Raw genomic sequence first — 19,067 nt, forward strand, 5'->3', positions numbered from 1 at the left:
AATGTAATCAAAAAGTTTGTGTGAATTATAACGATCTTGATTTCAGTTTTATTGTATTTTTGCCCCAACTTTTCTTAAAAAGGGGGTAATACTTTTTTTAATATCCTTTAGGAATTGAGTTTGAACATTCAAGAGTACCAGGGGACTTTTGTTTTGCTCTGGTCTCATGAGTTGCACAATAAATCAACAAGATAAATCAGCTGTATGATGAAGACCTTGGACCAGAAGCTGTCAGAGCACAGCAGCGTCTGCTCTCTCTCTCTGAACATGGAGGCTCTGGAGGAACCTGAACTCTGTTTTCCCCACATCAACACCTCGTGCAGGAGGACGAGGCGTCCTTACATGGAGACCACACTCATGTACAGTGTGCTGTCCTGCATCATTGTGCTCACTGTGATTCTTAACCTGCTGGTCATCATCTCTATCTCCCACTTCAGGCAGAGTCAACACTTTTTTACATGGCTACATAGGCAGCATCACTTTTTTATGGCATATGTGGCTGTACATGCACCTTGATGCTCTTCTAGTCCTCCGTAATATTATTATTACAACTGCTTGTAACACAATTTCTACATACAACATGAATGGTTTTCAGTGTTGATTTTCTCTGATTTCAGGCAGCTCCACACCACCACCAACCTCCTCCTTCTCTCTCTGGCTGTCTCTGACTTCCTCATGGGGCTCCTGGAGATGCCACTTCATCTCCACAATCAAGGCTGCTGGCTCCTTGGTGACCGAATGTGTGCTCTAAATATCTTTTTAAGTTTCCTCCTTGTCAGCATTTCAGTGGGATGCATGGTGCTCATAGCGATTGACCGTTATATAGCAATATGTGACCCCATGTTTTATACCACCAGAGTCACTCTGACCAGAGTTAAACTCTGTGTTTGTCTATGTTGGATATTTTCTGCTGTACACAGCATTTGGATGTTGAGGGATTTGTTAAAACAGCCTGACATATTTAGGTCCTGCTACGGAGAGTGCACAGTTGTTGTCACCTTTGCTGAAGGACTTGTTGATCTTATTGCCACCTTTTTAGGCCCTGTTTTAATTATTACAATTCTCTATTCCAGAGTGTTTGTGGTGGCTGTGTCTCAGGCTCGAGCCATGCGCTCTCACGTGGCAGTCGTCACAGTGGAGCGTTCCCAGACTGTAAAAGCTAAGAAATCTGAGATTAAAGCAGCCAGGACTCTCGGTATCGTAATTATTGTGTTTCTTCTCTGCTCCTGTCCATATTATAGTTTTGCTGTTGCAGCTGAAAGTAACTTGGTCGGGGGGTCAACTTCAGGCATTGAGATTTGGTTAATGTTCATAAACTCTAGTCTTAACCCTATAATTTATGTCTTTTTCTACCTGTGGTTCAGAAAAACCATTAAATACATTGTTTCACTTCAGATACTGCAGCCTGGCTCCCGTGATGCCAGTGTACTGTAGAGAGAGATAGAGAGAGATGGTGCAGAATGTGATAGATTGGCACTGAATTTGTTAAAATTTTGAATTCAAATATTTTATAAAAAATGTGTTTTAATCCTGTGAATTTCATAATATTTAAATGTTGTACCCTTTGTACAACGGCCATCTGTTGTACACAGACCATTTGCGTGGTTTATTATGGATGATTTATTTTTTATTTACAAACCCTATTTCTATAAAAGATGGGACATTTTCAGACAAATGCAATAAAACAAAAATCTGTAATTTGTTTGATCACTTTAATCTTTGTTTAACTGATAAAAGTATGAAGACAAGATTTGCAGTGTTTTAACTGACAAACCATATTAATTCAATGGGAGTCCAGTTCCAGTAAGATGTGAAAGCCACTAAATCAAAGGCCGTTTTGACCAAGTCTGAGGGATGCTCCCGGCCTCCTGTGGTGTGGTCCTTGTGAATAAATGTTTGACTGCAGTCAGTGTTAGTTGTGTTTTGTTGCACAACACCGCTCGTGTGCAGACTGACCTTTCTTGCGAGTCATAAAAACGTGTAGGCCAACAGAAGTCTCTATTTCATTATTCACCACCAACAAGCAACAGAGAATTTCCACAACACCATTCACTCTCACATTATCACCTATTGGCAATTTAGAGAGTCTAATTTACCTCTGCATGTTTTTGGACTGTGGGAGGAAACTGGTGAACCAGAAGAACCCGGAGAAAACCCATGCACACACAGGGAGAACATGCAAACTCCACACAGGAAGGCCAAGATGCGAACCAGCAACCTTCTTGCAGTGAGGCAACAGTGCTAGCCATGTGTTCTACTGTATGGCCCCCACATAGCAAAATGTATATTTTAAAAGAAGTTTGCAACTCACTCAAAAAAAGTTAGGACAGTATAAGACTGAAGAGGCTGTACACGAAAAGCTGTTCTGTATGGTTCCTCAATTGGCATCTTTACTGGTAACCAGTGTTGGGCATCGGTTGGGTTTTATCCGATACCGGTGCCTACTCTTTATTTTTTAAATGGTTCTGGTGCTTATTATTAAGTGGTTCTCGAACCGGTACTTGAAAAAACAAAACCCGGACACTTTGTCAAAAAACAATACCATTTTATTTCCAAGGGCCATAGGTGTCAGATACGCCGGGGACATGTCCCCAGCACTATTTATGATCAACAATTTTGTCCCAACCACTTTTAAAAAGCTTCCTCTAGCTTCGCCTTGCCCAGGCATAGTTCACCATCTTTCGGGTCCTATAGCGCGTATAGCTCACACTCCCCCTCCCCGATGCTGCAGGACGAGACAGGCCGATGGTGCACCCAGCCACTCCGTGAGAAGGGGGTCGGGATCCCACCTCGGCGGGTGTGTGCCAGCCCTCACTTTCATTGCATTACGGGGTTTGGTGTGTGTGCCCTCTGACTCGCAAGCGTGTTAAACTCCTGGGTCCATGTTTCAAGACTGATCGGGTGGGTTGCCGGCATCACCGCAGACCCCTGTTACCCTTGAACTGGCTGACACCCGACTCCCCTGCCCGACGGGCCTTTCAGATATGAGCCGATCGAACCAGACATGAACAAGGGAGTTGTAGCATTGTTCTCTTCTTTTTTGGTAGGGATGCATCCTATTCCCTGCATCCAGCCCCCACTCGATGGTGAAGCCAGATACTACAAGAACCTGGCATGTTAGTATACCAGGGGCGGTGATATTTGACGCACAATGGGATGAGCACTGTGGTGTGTGAAGAAGTATACCAGGGCCTTTAGTCTTAGACGCCAAACTTTGGAGGAGAATGTCTGTCATGAGCATGAGGGTCAAAAAGCAGCAAGTGTACTGCATGCCCAGTGTGCTTGACTGTCTGCCAGATATGTTTCCTATTGAAAATGTATGGGACATCATGAGGCGAATCAGATGGTTACATGTTTGGCAGCTCAAGTCTTTCATACACCAAAAATAGGTAAACATTGCATCTACAATTACCATCCATCCATCTTCTACCACTTTATCCTCCACAAGAGGGTTGCGGGGGAGCTGTGCCAATCTCAGCTGACATAGGATGGGGTACACCCTGGACAGTCTGCCAGTCCATCACAGGGCCACACACATAGCCAAACAACCACCCACTCTCACATGTGGTCAATTTAGAGTCTTCAATTTATCTTATACCCATATTGCATGCCTTTGGACTGTAGGAGGAAACCGGAAGACCGTCAGGAGAAAACCCACACAAACACGGGGAGCACATGCAAACTCCATGCAGAAAGGCCCTTGCTCCAACTAGGTCGCGAACCCAGGTCTTCATGCTGCAAAGACAAGAGAGCTGCTTACCACTTTTTTTTTTTTCATCCTTTAGGAATTGAGGATGAACATTCAGGAGTACCAGGAGACTTTTGTTTTTCTGGTCTCATGACTTGCAAGATAAATCAACAATATAAATCAGATATATGGTGAAGACCTTGGATCAGAAGCTGTCAGAGCATAGCAGTGTCTCCTCTCGCTCTCGCTGAACATGGAAGCTCTGGAGGAACCTGGACTCTGTTTTCCCCACATCAACACCTCGTGCAGGAGGACGAGGCGTCCTTACATGGAGACCATGCTCATGTACAGTGTGCTGTCCTGCATCATTGTGCTCACTGTGATTCTTAACCTGCTGGTCATCATCTCTATCTCCCACTTCAGGCAGAGTCCAAACTTTTTCACATGGCTTCATAGGCTGCATCACTTTTTTATGGCATATGTGGCTGTAAATGCACCTTGATGCTCTTCTAGTCCTCCGTAATATTATTATTACAACTGCTTGTAACACAGTTTCTACATACAACATGAATGGTTTCAGTGTTGATTTTCTCTGATTTCAGGCGGCTCCACACCACCACCAACCTCCTCCTTCTCTCTCTGGCTGTCTCTGACTTCATCATGGGTCTCTGGGAGATGCCATTTCTCCTCCACTATCAAGGTTGCTGGATCCTTGGCGACCGAATGTGTGCTCTAAATACCTTTTTAAGTTTCCTCCTTGTCAGCGTTTCAGTGGGATGCATGGTGCTCATAGCGATCGACCGCTATATAGCAATATGTGACCCCATGTTTTACACCACCAGAGTCACTCTGACCAGAGTTAAACTCTGTGTTTGTCTTTGTTGGATATTTTCTGGTGTACACAGCATTTGGATGTTAAGAGATTTTTTAAAACAGCCTGACATATTTAGGACTTGCTACGGAGAGTGCACAGTTGTTGTCACTTTTGCTGAAGGACTTGTTGATCTTATTGCCACTTTTTTAGGCCCTGTTTTAATTATTGCAATTCTTTATTCCAGAGTGTTTGTGGTGGCTGTGTCTCAGGCTCGAGCCATGCGCTCTCACGTGGCAGTCATCACACTGGAGCGTTCCCAGACTGTAAAAGTTAAGAAATCTGAGATTAAAGCAGCCAGGACTCTCGGTATTGTAATTATTGTGTTTCTTCTCTGCTCCTGTCCATATTATAGTTTTGCTATTGCAGCTGAAAGTAATTTGGTTGGGGCGTCAACTTCAGGCATTGAGATTTGGTTAATGTACATAAACTCTAGTCTTAATCCTATAATTTATGTCTTCTCCTACCAGTGGTTCCGAAAAACAATTAAATACATTGTTTCACTTCAGATACTACAGCCTGGCTCCCGTGATGCCAGTGTACTATATAGAGAGAGAGAGAGAGAGAGAGACGGTGCAGAATGTGAAAGATTGACACTGAATCTGTTAAAATATTAAATTCAAATCTTTCATAAAAATGTGTTTCAATCATGTGAATTTCATAATGTGTAAAAAAAAAAAAGAGATATTTATGGAACTGATTTTTGGTTATAATAAGAAAATTAACATTTGTATCACCATGTCTAAACCATTGGAAATCACCAAGTCACTACCATTGTCTGTTTCTCATACAAGAATACTTTTACTAAATATAATTATACCTAATGCCTCATGAGTAAAAGGAAGTATATATTAGTCCTTGATCCTAACATACAGTTATACCATAGTTTTGATTTAGTCTGCATTGTTTTTTTGATTTTGAATCAGTTTTGCTCATACAAATGGACATATAAATGGCATTTTTGCTTCGGGGGAGGGGTGTTGAAAATAAGTGACTGCTCTATTTTGTGTGTGTGATCTTGTATTTATTTCTTTGTGAGGTCCAAACAAATGTAAAAACATATTTTTTCTTATTCTTAATTTATTACTTCTTAAATCTCTGGCATCATTGACAACCTCAAGCTTACAGAGGCACTGGTCTTTGTTGTGTAAAACAGCCATCTGTTGTAAACTGACCATTTGTGTTGTACATTATAGATGAATGGATGATTTTATTTACAAACATCATTTCCATGAAAGTTTGGAAACTTTCAGAATAATGCAATAAAACAAAAATCTGTAATTTGTTTGATCACTTGAATCTTTGTTTAACCGATAATAGTACAAAGACAAGATTTGCAGTTTTTTCACAAAACATATTAATTAATTAATTAATTAATTAATTCATTCATTCATCTTCTATCGCTTTGGTCATGGGGCTGATGGTGCCAATCCTGACAAAGGGCGAATGGCTGGGTACACCCTGGACATGTTGCCAGTCCATCACAGGGCCACATATAGAGGCCAATAACCATTGTAATTGTAAATTCAAGTCTCTTTGATATTGAATCTTTTGAGATACCCCCACATCCTGTTTCATCCCCACAGTTTTCCAAATTGTCTGCCAGATATGTGTCCTATTGAAAATGTATGGGACATCAATGAGGAGCAGAATCAGATGGTTACCACAAAATGTTTAGGAGCTCAAGTCTTTTATACAGCAAGAATAGGTAAACATTGCATCTACAATTACCATCCATCCATCTATCCATTTATCGTCTACCACTTTATCCTCCACAAGAGGGTTGCGGGGGGAGCGCTGCCAATCTCAGCTGACATAGGGCAATGGCAATCGGAAGGAGTACACCCTGGACAGTTTGCCAGTCCATCACAGGGCCAAACACATAAACAAACAACCACCTTATCTCACACCTATGGTCAATTTAGTGTGTACAATTTACCTAATACCCATATTGCATGTTTTTGGACTGTGGGAGGAAACCTGAGACCCCCAAACCGATACCCCCAAACCTGGGTCTTCATGCTGCAAAGACAAGCTTGCAAACCTCTACACCAACTGTGTGGCCCTCTACAATTACCAAATGATTTAAAAGTGTAATCAAAACAAAAGGTCAAAAGGTTTGTGTGAATTGTTAAACTCTTGATTTAAGTCTTACTATATGTTAGTCCCAACCTTTCTTAAATAGGGGGATGTACTTTCTACAATTTTTTTTTTTTTGTCTTTTAGGTTGAACATTCAGGAGTACCAGGGGACTTTTGTTTTGCTCTGGTCTCATGAGTTGCAACATAAATCAACACAATATAATCAGCTGTATGATGAAGACCTTGGATCAGAAGCTGTCAGAGCACAGCAGCGTCTCCTCTCTCTCTCTCTGAACATGGAGGCTCTGGAGGAACCTGAACTCTGTTTTCCCCACATCAACACCTCGTGCAGGAGGACGAGGCGTCCTTACATGGAGACCACGCTCATGTACAGTGTGCTGTCCTGCATCATTGTGCTCACTGTGATTCTTAACCTGCTGGTCATCATCTCTATCTCCCACTTCAGGCAGAGTCAATACTTTTTCAAATGGCTACATAGGCTGCATCACTTTTTTATGGCAAATGTGGCTGTAAATGCACCTTGATGCTCTTCTAGTCCTCCGTAATATTATTATTACAACTGCTTGTAACACAATTTCTACATACAACATGAATGGTTTCAGTGTTGATTTTCTCTGATTTCAGGCAGCTCCACACCACCACCAACCTCCTCCTTCTCTCTCTGGCTGTCGCTGACTTCCTCGTGGGGCTCCTGGAGATGCCACTTCATCTCCACAATCAAGGCTGCTGGCTCATTGGTGACAGAATGTGTGCTCTGCATATCTTTTTAAGTTTCCTCGTTGTCAGTGTTTCAGTTGGAAGCATGGTGCTCATAGCGATCGATCGCTATATCGCAATATGTGACCCCATGTTTTACACCACCAGAGTCACTCTGACCAGAGTTAAACTCTGTGTTTGTCTGTGTTGGATATTTTCTGCTGTACACGGCATTTGGATATTAAGGGATTTGTTAAAACAGCCTGACATATTTAGGTCCTGCTACGGAGAGTGCACAGTTGTTGTCACTTTTGCTGAAGGACTTGTTGATCTTATTGCCACCTTTTTAGGCCCCGTTTTAATTATTGCAATTCTCTATTCCAGAGTGTTTGTGGTGGCTGTGTCTCAGGCTCGAGCCATGCGCTCTCACGTGGCAGTCGTCACAGTGGAGCGTTCCCAGACAGTAAAAGCAATGAAATCTGAGATTAAAGCAGCCAGGACTCTCGGTATTGTAATCATTGTTTTTCTTCTCTGCTCCTGTCCATATTATAGTTTTGCGGTTGCAGCTGAAAGCAACTTGGTTGGAGCATCAACTTCAGGCATTGAGATTTGGTTAATGTACATAAACTCTAGTCTTAACCCGATAATTTATGTATTTTTCTACCTGTGGTTCAGAAAAACCATTAAATACATTGTTTCACTTCAGATACTTCAGCCTGGCTCCCGTGATGCCAGTGTACTATAGAGAGAGAGAGAGAGAGAGAGAGAGAGAGAGAGAGAGAGCGAGAGAGAGAGAGAGAGAGAGACGGTGCAGAATGTGATAGATGAGGCACTGAATCTGTTAAAATATTAAATTCAAATCTTCTATAAAAATGTGTTTCAATCCTGTGAATTTCATAATGTTAAACAAAAAAAAAAAAGAAGAGATTTATGGAACTGCTTTTTGGTTATAATGAGAAAATGAAATTTTTATCACCATGTCTAAACCATTGGAAATGTTCTCCCCAGTCCCCACCATTGTCTACTTCTCATACAAGAATACTTTTACAATTTGAGTCACATGTAGTTCTCAAAGCAACTCAAAGCACCAGTGTAATAATAATATGAGAATTAAAAAAGTATATATTAGTCCCCGATCCTAACATACAGTTATAGCCTGGTATTGATTTACTTTAGTTTGCATTGTTTTTTTTATTTCAAATCAGTTTTGCTCTGGGGGAGGGGGGTTAAAAATAGGAGACTGCTCTATCATGCGTGTTTGATCTTGTATTTATATATTTGTGAGGTCCCAAAACATTTTAAAAACCTAACTAATAAAATTTTTTAAGTTTTTAAATTATTACTATTAAATCCCTGACATTATTGACAAGCTCCAGCTTACAGAGGCACTGGTTGATTCTGAACCTTGTGTAAAACGGACCCTGGGTGGTTCTAAACTAACCCTTTGTGTTGTATATTATAAATATACTGCTTCTCACCAGTTTTAACAGATGACATCACATTATTCCAATCTTGGCGTACGTTTAAGAATTGATTTTAAGATTTTACTGATCACTTTTAAGGCTCGTCAAGGTCTAGCCCCTGAATACATCACTGACATGCTGACCCCTTACGAGCCTATTCGCAGACTTAGATCTGCGGGCGGGTCTCTCTCATACTCTCTCTGTTCCGAGGCCGAGGCTCAAAACCAGGGGTGACCGCGCCTACTCCTTTAGACCCCCTCGGCTTTGGAACGGCCTGCCCACAGACACAAGGCTTGCTAATTCAGTGTCATCTTTTAAATCTCTTCTAAAAACTAATTTTTATAGACTTGCTTTTATGTGATGACGTGTTTTTTATCATTTTATCCTTTTATCTGATTGCTTTTCTTCCTTTGCAAGCACCTTAAATCATTTTAACCATGATATGTAAATATGACCATTATTATCATTTGTTTTGTTCATACTGTATATATGTGTGTATTTCTTTTTATTTATGTATGTGAGAGCACTTTACACATTGCTGTTCTTAAAGGTGCTATACAAATAAAGCTTTACTTACTTAATAATTATAGATGAATGAATGATTTTATTTACAAATTCCATTTCCATAAATTTGGGCACTTTCAGAAAAATACAATAAAACAAAAAATTGTAACCATTAAAAGTGGAAAGACACAATTTGCAGTGTTTTCACTGACAAACCGTATTCATTCATTATTTCATATATTCGTCTTTTACCGCTTTATCCTCCACATGAGGGCCATGGGGCTGCTGGTGCCAATCCCAAATGACATATGGCGAAAGGCAGGTTACACCCTGGACAGGTTGCCAGTCCATCACAGGGCCACAGATACCCCCACATCCTGTTTCGTCCCCACAGTTAATATCAGATAACCATTTGTGGCTTCCTATTTCCATATCCCCTTACTGATCCTGCTCGGGAACCTAAGGGGGTATCAACTCACAAGGTCTACCCAAGTTAGAAAACAATATGACCATGGGAGTCCAGTTCCAGCAAGATGTGAAAACCACTAAATCACAGACCCTTTTGACCAAGTCTCAGGGATGCTCCCAGCCTCCTGTGGGGTGGTCCTTGGGAATAAATGTTTGGCTGCAGTCAGTGTTAGTTGTCTTTTTTTGCACAACACCGCTGAATAACCTTTCTGTCAAGACATAAAAACTTGTCGGCCGGCAGAAGTCTCTATTTCATTGTTCAAGTCAGAATTTCCACAACACCAGAAAAATACGATTAACAACAGAAGTAGTCGCTAAGGATAGTCACCCGAGCCTTGACCTGGTAACCCACGAACTAGCAGACACCCGACTCCCCTGCCCGGCCGGCCTTTCAGATGTGAGCCGCTCGAACCAGACATGTCCGAGGGAGCAGTAGCATTGTTCTCTTCTTATTTGGTAGGAATGCGTCCTATTCCCTGTGTCCAGATTTGTAACCCTACTCGATGTTGAAGCCAGATATTACAGGACCCTGACGCACGAGCATACCAGGTTCCGCGATATTTGATGCACAATGGACGAGCACTGCCACAGGAGCTACAAATCTATGCTCACATAGAGCAATAGGTGAGGTACACCCTGGACAGTTCAGGGCCACACACAAAGACAAACACCCTGTCACTGTCACATGGTCAATTTAGAGTGTACAATTTACCTAATACAAATACTGAATGAATTTGAAATGTGGGAGGAAACCAGAGGACCGGGCGAAAAAACCCATGCACACATGAGGAGTACATGCACACTCCATGCAGACATCCTTATTCCGACCAGGTCGGGAACCTGGGTCTTCTTGCTGCAAAGACAAGAGTTCTAACCACTACACCAACTGCGTGGCCCTCTACAATTTTATTTAAAAGTGTAATCAAAACAAAAGGTCAAAATGTTTGTGTCAATTATTAAATTCTCGATATAAGTTGTACTGTATTTTCTTTTCCCAACTTTTCTTAAAAAGGGGGTTGTACTTTCTACAAATGTTTTTTTTTTATCCTTGAGGAATTGAGGTTGAACATTCAGGAGTACCAGGGGACATTTGTTTTGCTCTGGTCTTGTGAGTTGCAAGATAATCAACAAGATATTAATCAGCTGTATGGTGAAGACCTTGGATCAGAAGCTGTCAGAGCACAGCAGCGTCTCCTCTCTCTCTCTCTCTGGACATGGAGGCTCCGGAAGAAACTGAACTCTGCTTTCCCCACATCAACACCTCGTGCAGGAGGATGAGGCGTCCTTACATGGAGACCACGCTCATGTACACTGTGATGTCCTGCATCATTGTGTTCACTGTGATTCTTAACCTGCTGGTCATCATCTCTATCTCCCACTTCAGGCAGTCAAAACTTTTTCACATGGCTACATAGGCTGCATCACTTTTTTATGGCATATGTGGCTGTAAATGCAACTTAATGCTTTACTAGTCCTCCGTAATATTATTATTACAACTGCTTGTAACACAATTTCTACATACAACATGAACGGTTTCAGTGTTGATTTTCTCTGATTTCAGGCAGCTCCACACCACCACCAACCTCCTCCTTCTCTCTCTGGCTGTCTCTGACTTCCTCATGGGGCTCCTGGAGATGCCACTTCATCTCCACTATCAAGGCTGCTGGCTCCTTGGTGACCAAATGTGTGCTCTAAATATCTTTATAAGTTTCCTCTTTGTCAGTGTTTCAGTGGGATGCATGGTGCTCATAGCGATTGACCGTTATATAGCAATATGTGACCCCATGTTTTACACCACCAGAGTCACTCTGACCAGAGTCAAAATCTGTGTTTGTCTTTGTTGGATGTTTGCTGGTGTACACTGCATTTGGATATTAAGGGATTTATTAAAACAGCCTGACATATTTAGGACTTGCTACGGAGAGTGCGGAGTTGTTGTCCCTTTTGCTGACGGACTTGTTGATCTTATTGCCACCTTTTTAGGCCCTATTTTAATTATTGCAATTCTCTATTCCAGAGTGTTCTTTGTGGCTGTGTCTCAGGCTCGAGCCATGCGCTCTCACATCGCAGTCGTCACAGTGGAGCGTTCCCAGACTGTAAAAGTTAAGAAATCTGAGATTAAAGCAGCCAGGACTCTCGGTATTGTAATTATTGTTTTTTTTCTCTGCTCCTGTCCATATTATAGTTTTGCTATTGCAGCTGAAAGTGGCTTGATCGGAGGGTCAACTTCAGGCATTGAGATTTGGTTCTTGTTTTTAAATTCCAGTCTTAATCCAATCATTTATGTTTTTTTCTACCTGTGGTTCAGAAAAACCATTAAATATATTGTTTCACTTCAGATACTGCAGCCTGGCTCCCGTGATGCCAGTGTACTATAGAGAGAGAGCGAGAGGGTGCAGAATGTGATAGACTGTCACTGAATTTGTTAAAATATCAAATTCAAATCTTCTATAAAAATGTGTTTCAATCCTGTGAAATTCATAATGTGTAAAAGAAAAAGATTTATGGAACTTTTAGTTGTAATAAGAAAATGAAATTTGTATTACCATGTCTAAACCATTGAAAATGTTCTCCCCAGTCCCAACCATTGTCTACTTCTCATACAATTTTTTTTTTATTTAATAATAGTATGCAATTTGAGTCACCTGTAGTTTGAAAGACTCAAAGCACAGGTGTAATAATAAAATAAGAATTAAAAAAGTATATATTAGTCCCCAATCCTAACATACAGTCAGGTATTGATTTACTTGAGTTTGCATTGTTTTTTGATTTTAAATCAGTTTTGCTCTGGGGGAGGGGTGTTAAAAATAGGAGACCGCTCTATTATGTGTATGTGATCTTGTATTTATTTCTTTGTGAGGTCCAAAAAAAATGTAAAAAACTAACTAATACAATTTTTTGAGTTTTTAAATTATTACTATTAAATCTCTGGCATTATTGACAAGCTCCAGCCTACAGAGGCACTGGTTTATTCTGAACCTTGTATATAACGGACCCTGGGTGGTTCTGTTGTAAACTGACCCTTTGTGTTGTATATTATGCATATACTGCTTCTCGCCTGTTTTAACAAATCGCTTGTGTGCAAACTGACCTTTCTTGCAAGAAATAAAATCTTGTCAGCAAGTCTCTATTTCATTATTCATGTTAGAATTTTCACAACACCATTCACTCTCACATTAACACCTATTGGCAATTTAGAGAGCCTAATTTACCTCTGCATGTTTTTGGACTGTGGGAGGAAACCAGTGAACTAGAAGAACCCGGAGAAAACCATGCACACACAGGGAGAACATGCAAACTCCACACAGGAAGGCCAAGATGCAAAACCAGCAACCTTCTTGCTGTGAGGCAACAGTGCTAGCCACGTGTTCTACTGCATGGCCCCCACAGAGCATAAAATACATTTTAAAAGAAATAAGGTGACAATATGCAACTCACTCAAAAAAGGTTAGGACAGTATATGACTGAAGAGGCTGTACACGAAACGCTGTTCTGTATGGTTCCTCAATTGGCATCTTTACTGGTAACCAGGGTTGGGCATCGGTTGGGTTTTATCCGATACCGGTGCCTACTCTTTATTTTTTAAATGGTTCTGGTGCTTAAGTGGTTCTCGAACCGGTACTTAAAAAAAACAAAACCGCACACACTTTGTCAAAAAACAATACCCTTTTATTTCCAGGGCCCAAAGGTGTCAGATACGCCGGCCATGTCCCCAGCACTATTTATGATCAACAATTTTGTCCCTACCACTTTTGAAAAGTTTCCTCTGGCTTCGCCTTGCCCAGGCATAGTTCACCATATTTCGGGTTCTATAGCACACGCTCACACTCCACCTCCCCGATGCTGCGGGACGAGATGGGCCGGTGGTGTGCCCGGCCACTCTGTGAGAAGGTGGTTGGGATCCCACCTTGGCCGGTGTGTGCCGGCCCTCACTTTCATTGCGTCACAGGGTTTCGTGTGTGTGCCCTCCGACTCGCACGTGCGCTAAACTCCTGGGTCCATGTTTCAAGACTGGTGGGGTGGGTTACCGGCATCACCGCAGACCCGGTTACCCTTCAAACAGCTGACACCCAACTCCCCTGCCCGACAGGCCTTTCAGATGTGAGCCGCTCAAACCAGATGGGACCGAGGGAGCTGTAGCATTGTTCTCTTCTTCTTTGGTAGGGATGCTTCCTATTCCCTGTGTCCAGATTTGCACCCTTATTCGATGTTGAAGCCAGATATTACAGGACCCTGGCGCACGAGTATGCCAGGTTTGGCGATATTTGACGCGCAATGCGATGAGCACTGCGGTGCACATGGAAGCATACCAGGGCCTTTAGTCTTAGGCGTCAAACGACTTGGTGACAAACTTTGTAAGAGAATGTCTGTCATGAGCATGAGGGTCAAAAACCAGCTAGGGTACTGCATGCCCAGAACATGGACGATCTGCTTATCTGTAAAAGTACCGTTGATGTAGAGTCTGAAATTTGAATTTGATATGCTCTTGCGTCGTCTCTAACGAGGAACTCCATAGGTATTTTAGCAGGACAATGTCAGGCCTTATTCAGCATAAGTTATAACAGTGTGGCTTTGAACATAGAGTCTGTGTGATTGTCTGTCCGTTAGATATGTGTCCTATTAAAAATGTATGGGACAGCATGAGAATTAGAATCAGATGGTTACCACAAAAGGTATTTTATACAGCAAGAATAGGTAAACTTTGCATCTACAATTACCAACCATCCATCCATCTATCCATCCATCCATCTTCTACCACTTTGTCCTCCACATGAGGGTTGCCGCGGGAGCTGTGCAAATCTCAGCTGACAGAGCAATAGGTGAGGTACACCCTGGACAGTTCAGGGCCACACACATAGATAAACAACCACCCACACACCTATGGTCAAATTATTTAAAAGTGTAATCAAAACAAAAGGTCAAAAGGTTTGTGTGAATTATTAAACTCTTGAATTTAGTTTTACTGTATTTTTTTCCCAACTTTTCTTAAAAAGGGGGTTGTACTTTCTACAAATGTTTTTTATCCTTTAGGAATTGAGGTTGAACATTTAGGAGTACCAGGGGACTTTTGTTTTGCTCTGGTCTCATGAGTTGGTCTTGTGAGTTGCAAGATAAATCTACAAGATATAAATCAGCTGTATGATGAAGACCTTGGATAAGAAGCTGTCAGAGCACAGCAGCGTCTCCTCTCTCTGGACATGGATGCTCCGGAAGAAACTGAACTCTGTTTTCCCCACATCAACACCTCGTGCAGGAGGACGAGGCGTCCTTACATGGAGACCACGCTTATGTACACCGTGATGTCCTGCATCATTGTGCTCACTGTGATTCTTAACCTGCTGGTCATCATCTCTATCTCCCACTTCAGGCAGAGTCAATACTTTTTCAAATGGCTACATAGGCTGCATCACTTTTTTATGGCATATGTGACTGTAAATGCACCTTGATGCCCTTCAAGTCCTCTGTAATATTATTATTCCAACTGCTTGTAACACAAATTCTACATACAACATGAATGGTTTCAGTGTTGATTTTCTCTGATTTCAGGCGGCTCCACACCACCACCAACCTCCTCCTTCTCTCTCTGGCTGTCTCTGACTTCGTCATGGGGCTCCTGGAGATGCCAGTTCATCTCGACTATCAAGGCTGCTGGCTCATTGGTGACCGAATGTGTGCTCTAAATGCCTTTTTAAGTTTCCTCCTTGTCAGCGTTTCAGTGGGATGCATGGTGCTCATAGCGATAGACCGCTATATAGCAATTTGTAACCCCATGTTTTACACCACCAGAGTCACTCTGACCAGAGTTAAACTCTGTGTTTGTCTGTGTTGGATATTTTCTGGTGTACACAGCTGTTGGATGTTGAGGGATTTGTTAAAACAGCCTGACATATTTAGGACTTGCTACGGAGAGTGCATAGTTGTTGTCACTTTTGCTGAAGGACTTTTTGATCTTATTTCCACCTTTTTAGGCCCTGTTTTAATAATTGCAATTCTCTATTCAAGAGTGCTCGTGGTGGCTGTGTCTCAGGCTCGAGCCATGCGCTCTCACGTGGCAGTTGTCACAGTGCAGCGTTCCCACACTGTAAAAGCTAGGAAATCTGAGATAAAAGCAGCCAGGACTCTCGGTATTGTAATTATTGTGTTTCTTCTCTGCTCGTCTCCATATTATAGTTTTACTGTTGCAGCTCAAAGTAACTCGGTCGGGGGGATAACATCAGGCATTGAGATTTGGTTGTTGTATTTAAACTCCAGTCTTAACCCCATCATTTATGTCTTTTTCTACCCGTGGTTCAGAAAAACCATTAAACACATTTTTACACTTCACATTCTGCAGCCTGGCTCCCGTGATGTGAGTGTGATGTAGAGAGAGAGAGAGAGAGAGAGAGAGCGAGAGAGCTGACACAGAAGTTGTTGTGAACATATTAAATTCAAATGTCTGAATGTCTTCAGGTGGTTGTGTCAAGTATTTTTGTTATTTGGACACAAACATTTTATAAACTATTAAATAATATGACGAAAAATCTGACCTATATAGTATACTAATTAAATACCACTTCATCATCACTCTTATCTGTTTTCATACACCACTGTCGTGCATATCTTTCTTCACTGCTTTTTGAATCAGTTTTGCTCATAATTTCCTGAAGATCATGAATTGTTGTTGGTCACAAGGATTTTATTTCACAGTGCAGTTGATAATCAAAGCTGTTCCATGTTGATCTGCATTCAGTCTACACGTATACATATGTATATGTAATATGTAGAATATCACAGTTGATGGGTCAGGTCATGGGTCATTAGTGATGAGCATTTGGTCCATTGAAACAATGGCAAATTCATTGTCAATAGTGTATCAATATCTCATGCAAACATATTTCAAAATGACCAGAAAATTCCCTTTTTACAAGTTTTATATATTGTTTTGTCTTCACATGTTTGTTGGACAGATGATAAACGCTTTAAGCAGCTATGATTTAATTCCTCAATTCACTAAAACAAATATAAAAGGTACTGTAAAGACATTTTGTGCAATTAAAATACTTAAAATCCCTTAAAGATTAAAGATCACTGTCTTTATTCTTTAAAGACTGTATAAATAATATTTGCTATTTTGCAATAATATTTGCTGTTTTATCATTGCTGTTTTATTATTGCACTTCATTATGTCTGAAAACACAACTGTTTTTATACAAAAGCGTAACTTTCCAACAGGGACAAAAAAGTCTTTCACATTTGTTCTGATTTCTCTTAGATAAAGCAAGATTAAGATTGTGTGTGTGTTAAAATGTACAATTCTTCATTTATTTATTTAGAGTTCATCATTTATTACTTAAATCTCTTCATGTATGGAGAACAAAACATGGCTTATGTATAAATAAATTAATAAATGAATGCATGCATGCATAAATAAATGCATGAATAATTAAATGAAAGCATAAATGAATAAATAAAATGCATGAATACTGTACATTCATAAATAAATAAAAGCATACAAAATATTAATAAATAAATGCATGAATACCTTTATAAATAAATGTATTACCAAATTACCAAATGATTTAAAAGTGCAATCAGAAGAAAATATCAAAAGGTTTGTGTAAATTATTAAACTCTTGATTTTAGTTTTACTGTATTTTTGTCCCAACTTTTCTTAAAAAGAGGGTTGTACTTTCTACAAATGTTTTTATGCTTTAGGAATTGAGGTTGAACATTCAGGAGTACCAGGGGACTTTTGTTTTGCTCTGGTCTCATGACTTGCACGATCAATCAAAAAGATAAATCAGCTGTATGATGAAGACCTTGGATCAGAAGCTGTCAGGGCACAGCAGCGTCTCCTCTCTCTCTCTGAACATGGAGGCTCTGGAGGAACCTGAACTCTGTTTTCCCCACATCAACACCTCGTGCAGGAGGACAAGGCGTCCTTACATGGAGACCACACTCATGTACAGTGTGATGTCCTGCATCATTGTGCTCACTGTGATTCTTAACCTACTGGTCATCATCTCTATCTCCCACTTCAGGCAGAGTCAAAACTTTTTCACATGGCTGCACAGGCAGCATCACTTTTTATGGCATATGGGGCTGTAAATGCACCTTGATGCTCTTCTAGTCCTCCGTAATATTATTATTACAACTGCTTGTAACAAAATTTCTACATACAACATGAATGGTTTCAGTGTTGATTTTCTCTGATTTCAGGCGGCTCCACACCACCACCAACCTCCTCCTTCTCTCTCTGGCTGTCTCTGACTTCCTCATGGGGCTCCTTGAGATGCCACTTCATCTCCACTATCAAGGCTGCTGGATCCTTGGTGACCGAATGTGTGCTCTAAATATCTTTTTTAGTTTCCTACTTGTCAGCGTTTCAGTGGGATGCATGGTGCTCATAGCGATCGACCGCTATATCGCAATATGTAACCCCATGTTTTACACCACCAGAGTCACTCTGACCAGAGTTAAACTCTGTGTTTGTCTGTGTTGGATATTTTCTGCTGTACACAGCATTTGGATGTTAAGGGATTTGTTAAAACAGCCTGACATGTTTCGGTCCTGCTACGGAGAGTGCACAGTTGTTGTCACTTTCGCTGAAGGACTTGTTGATCTTATTGCCACCTTTTTAGGCCCCGTTTTAATTATTGCAATTCTCTATTCCAGAGTGTTTGTGTGGCTGTGTCTCAGGCTCGAGCCATGCGCTCTCACATCGCAGTTGTCACAGTGGAGCGTTCTCAGACTGTAAAAGCTAAGAAATCTGAGATTAAAGCAGCCAGGACTCTCGGTATTGTAATTATTGTTTTTCTTCTCTGCTCATGTCCATATTATAGTTTTGCTGTTGCAGCTGAAAGTAACTCGGTCGGGGGGTCAACTTCAGGCATTGAGATTTGGTTAATGTACATAAACTCTAGTCTTAATCCTATAGTTTATGTATTTTTCTACCGGTGGTTCAGAAAAACCATTAAATATATTGTTTCACTTCAGATACTGCAGCCTGGCTCCCGTGATGCCAGTGTACTATAGAGAGAGAGAGAGAGAGAGACGGTGCAGAATGTGATAGATTGACACTGAATTTGTTAAAATATTAAATTCACATAGTTAGCACTCTATAAATGTCTTCTATAAAGACATGTTTTAATCCAGGGAATTTCATAATGTTAAAAAAAAAAAGAGAGATTATGGAACTGCTTTTTGGTCATAATGAGAAAATGAATTTTTTATCACCATGTCTAAACCATTGGAAATGTTATCCCCAGTCACCACCATCGTCACTGTCATTGTCT

The 19,067-nt window shown here is 41.0% G+C and overlaps 5 protein-coding genes and 1 pseudogene across 5 annotated transcripts; all 6 read left to right on the plus strand.

Moving 5' to 3' along the window:
* Positions 1–267: 267 nt before the first annotated feature.
* Positions 268–1,434, plus strand: LOC131455411 (trace amine-associated receptor 13c-like). Its single transcript, XM_058623018.1, has 2 exons — positions 268–437; positions 618–1,434. Exons 1-2 carry the CDS (start codon positions 268–270, stop codon positions 1,432–1,434), a joined length of 987 nt encoding a protein of 328 aa, XP_058479001.1.
* Positions 1,435–3,941: 2,507 nt separating this feature from the next.
* Positions 3,942–6,181, plus strand: LOC131474930 (trace amine-associated receptor 13c-like). The gene is made up of 3 exons (XM_058652664.1): positions 3,942–4,111; positions 4,291–5,098; positions 6,146–6,181. Exons 1-3 carry the CDS (start codon positions 3,942–3,944, stop codon positions 6,179–6,181), a joined length of 1,014 nt encoding a protein of 337 aa, XP_058508647.1.
* Positions 6,182–6,936: 755 nt separating this feature from the next.
* Positions 6,937–8,102, plus strand: LOC131455398 (trace amine-associated receptor 13c-like). Its single transcript, XM_058623005.1, has 2 exons — positions 6,937–7,106; positions 7,286–8,102. Exons 1-2 carry the CDS (start codon positions 6,937–6,939, stop codon positions 8,100–8,102), a joined length of 987 nt encoding a protein of 328 aa, XP_058478988.1.
* A 2,904-nt stretch (positions 8,103–11,006) lies between these two features.
* LOC131474938 (trace amine-associated receptor 1-like) lies at positions 11,007–12,170 on the plus strand. The gene is made up of 2 exons (XM_058652674.1): positions 11,007–11,176; positions 11,354–12,170. Exons 1-2 carry the CDS (start codon positions 11,007–11,009, stop codon positions 12,168–12,170), a joined length of 987 nt encoding a protein of 328 aa, XP_058508657.1.
* A 2,820-nt stretch (positions 12,171–14,990) lies between these two features.
* LOC131455384 (trace amine-associated receptor 13c-like) lies at positions 14,991–16,156 on the plus strand. Its single transcript, XM_058622981.1, has 2 exons — positions 14,991–15,160; positions 15,340–16,156. The coding sequence occupies exons 1-2, from the start codon at positions 14,991–14,993 to the stop codon at positions 16,154–16,156; spliced, it is 987 nt and encodes a 328-aa protein (XP_058478964.1).
* A 1,487-nt stretch (positions 16,157–17,643) lies between these two features.
* LOC131455578 (trace amine-associated receptor 13c-like) lies at positions 17,644–18,807 on the plus strand (annotated as a pseudogene).
* Positions 18,808–19,067: the final 260 nt, after the last annotated feature.

This window comes from Solea solea, chromosome 2, assembly GCF_958295425.1.
Source record: "Solea solea chromosome 2, fSolSol10.1, whole genome shotgun sequence".
In the NCBI taxonomy this organism is placed as follows: domain Eukaryota; kingdom Metazoa; phylum Chordata; class Actinopteri; order Pleuronectiformes; family Soleidae; genus Solea; species Solea solea.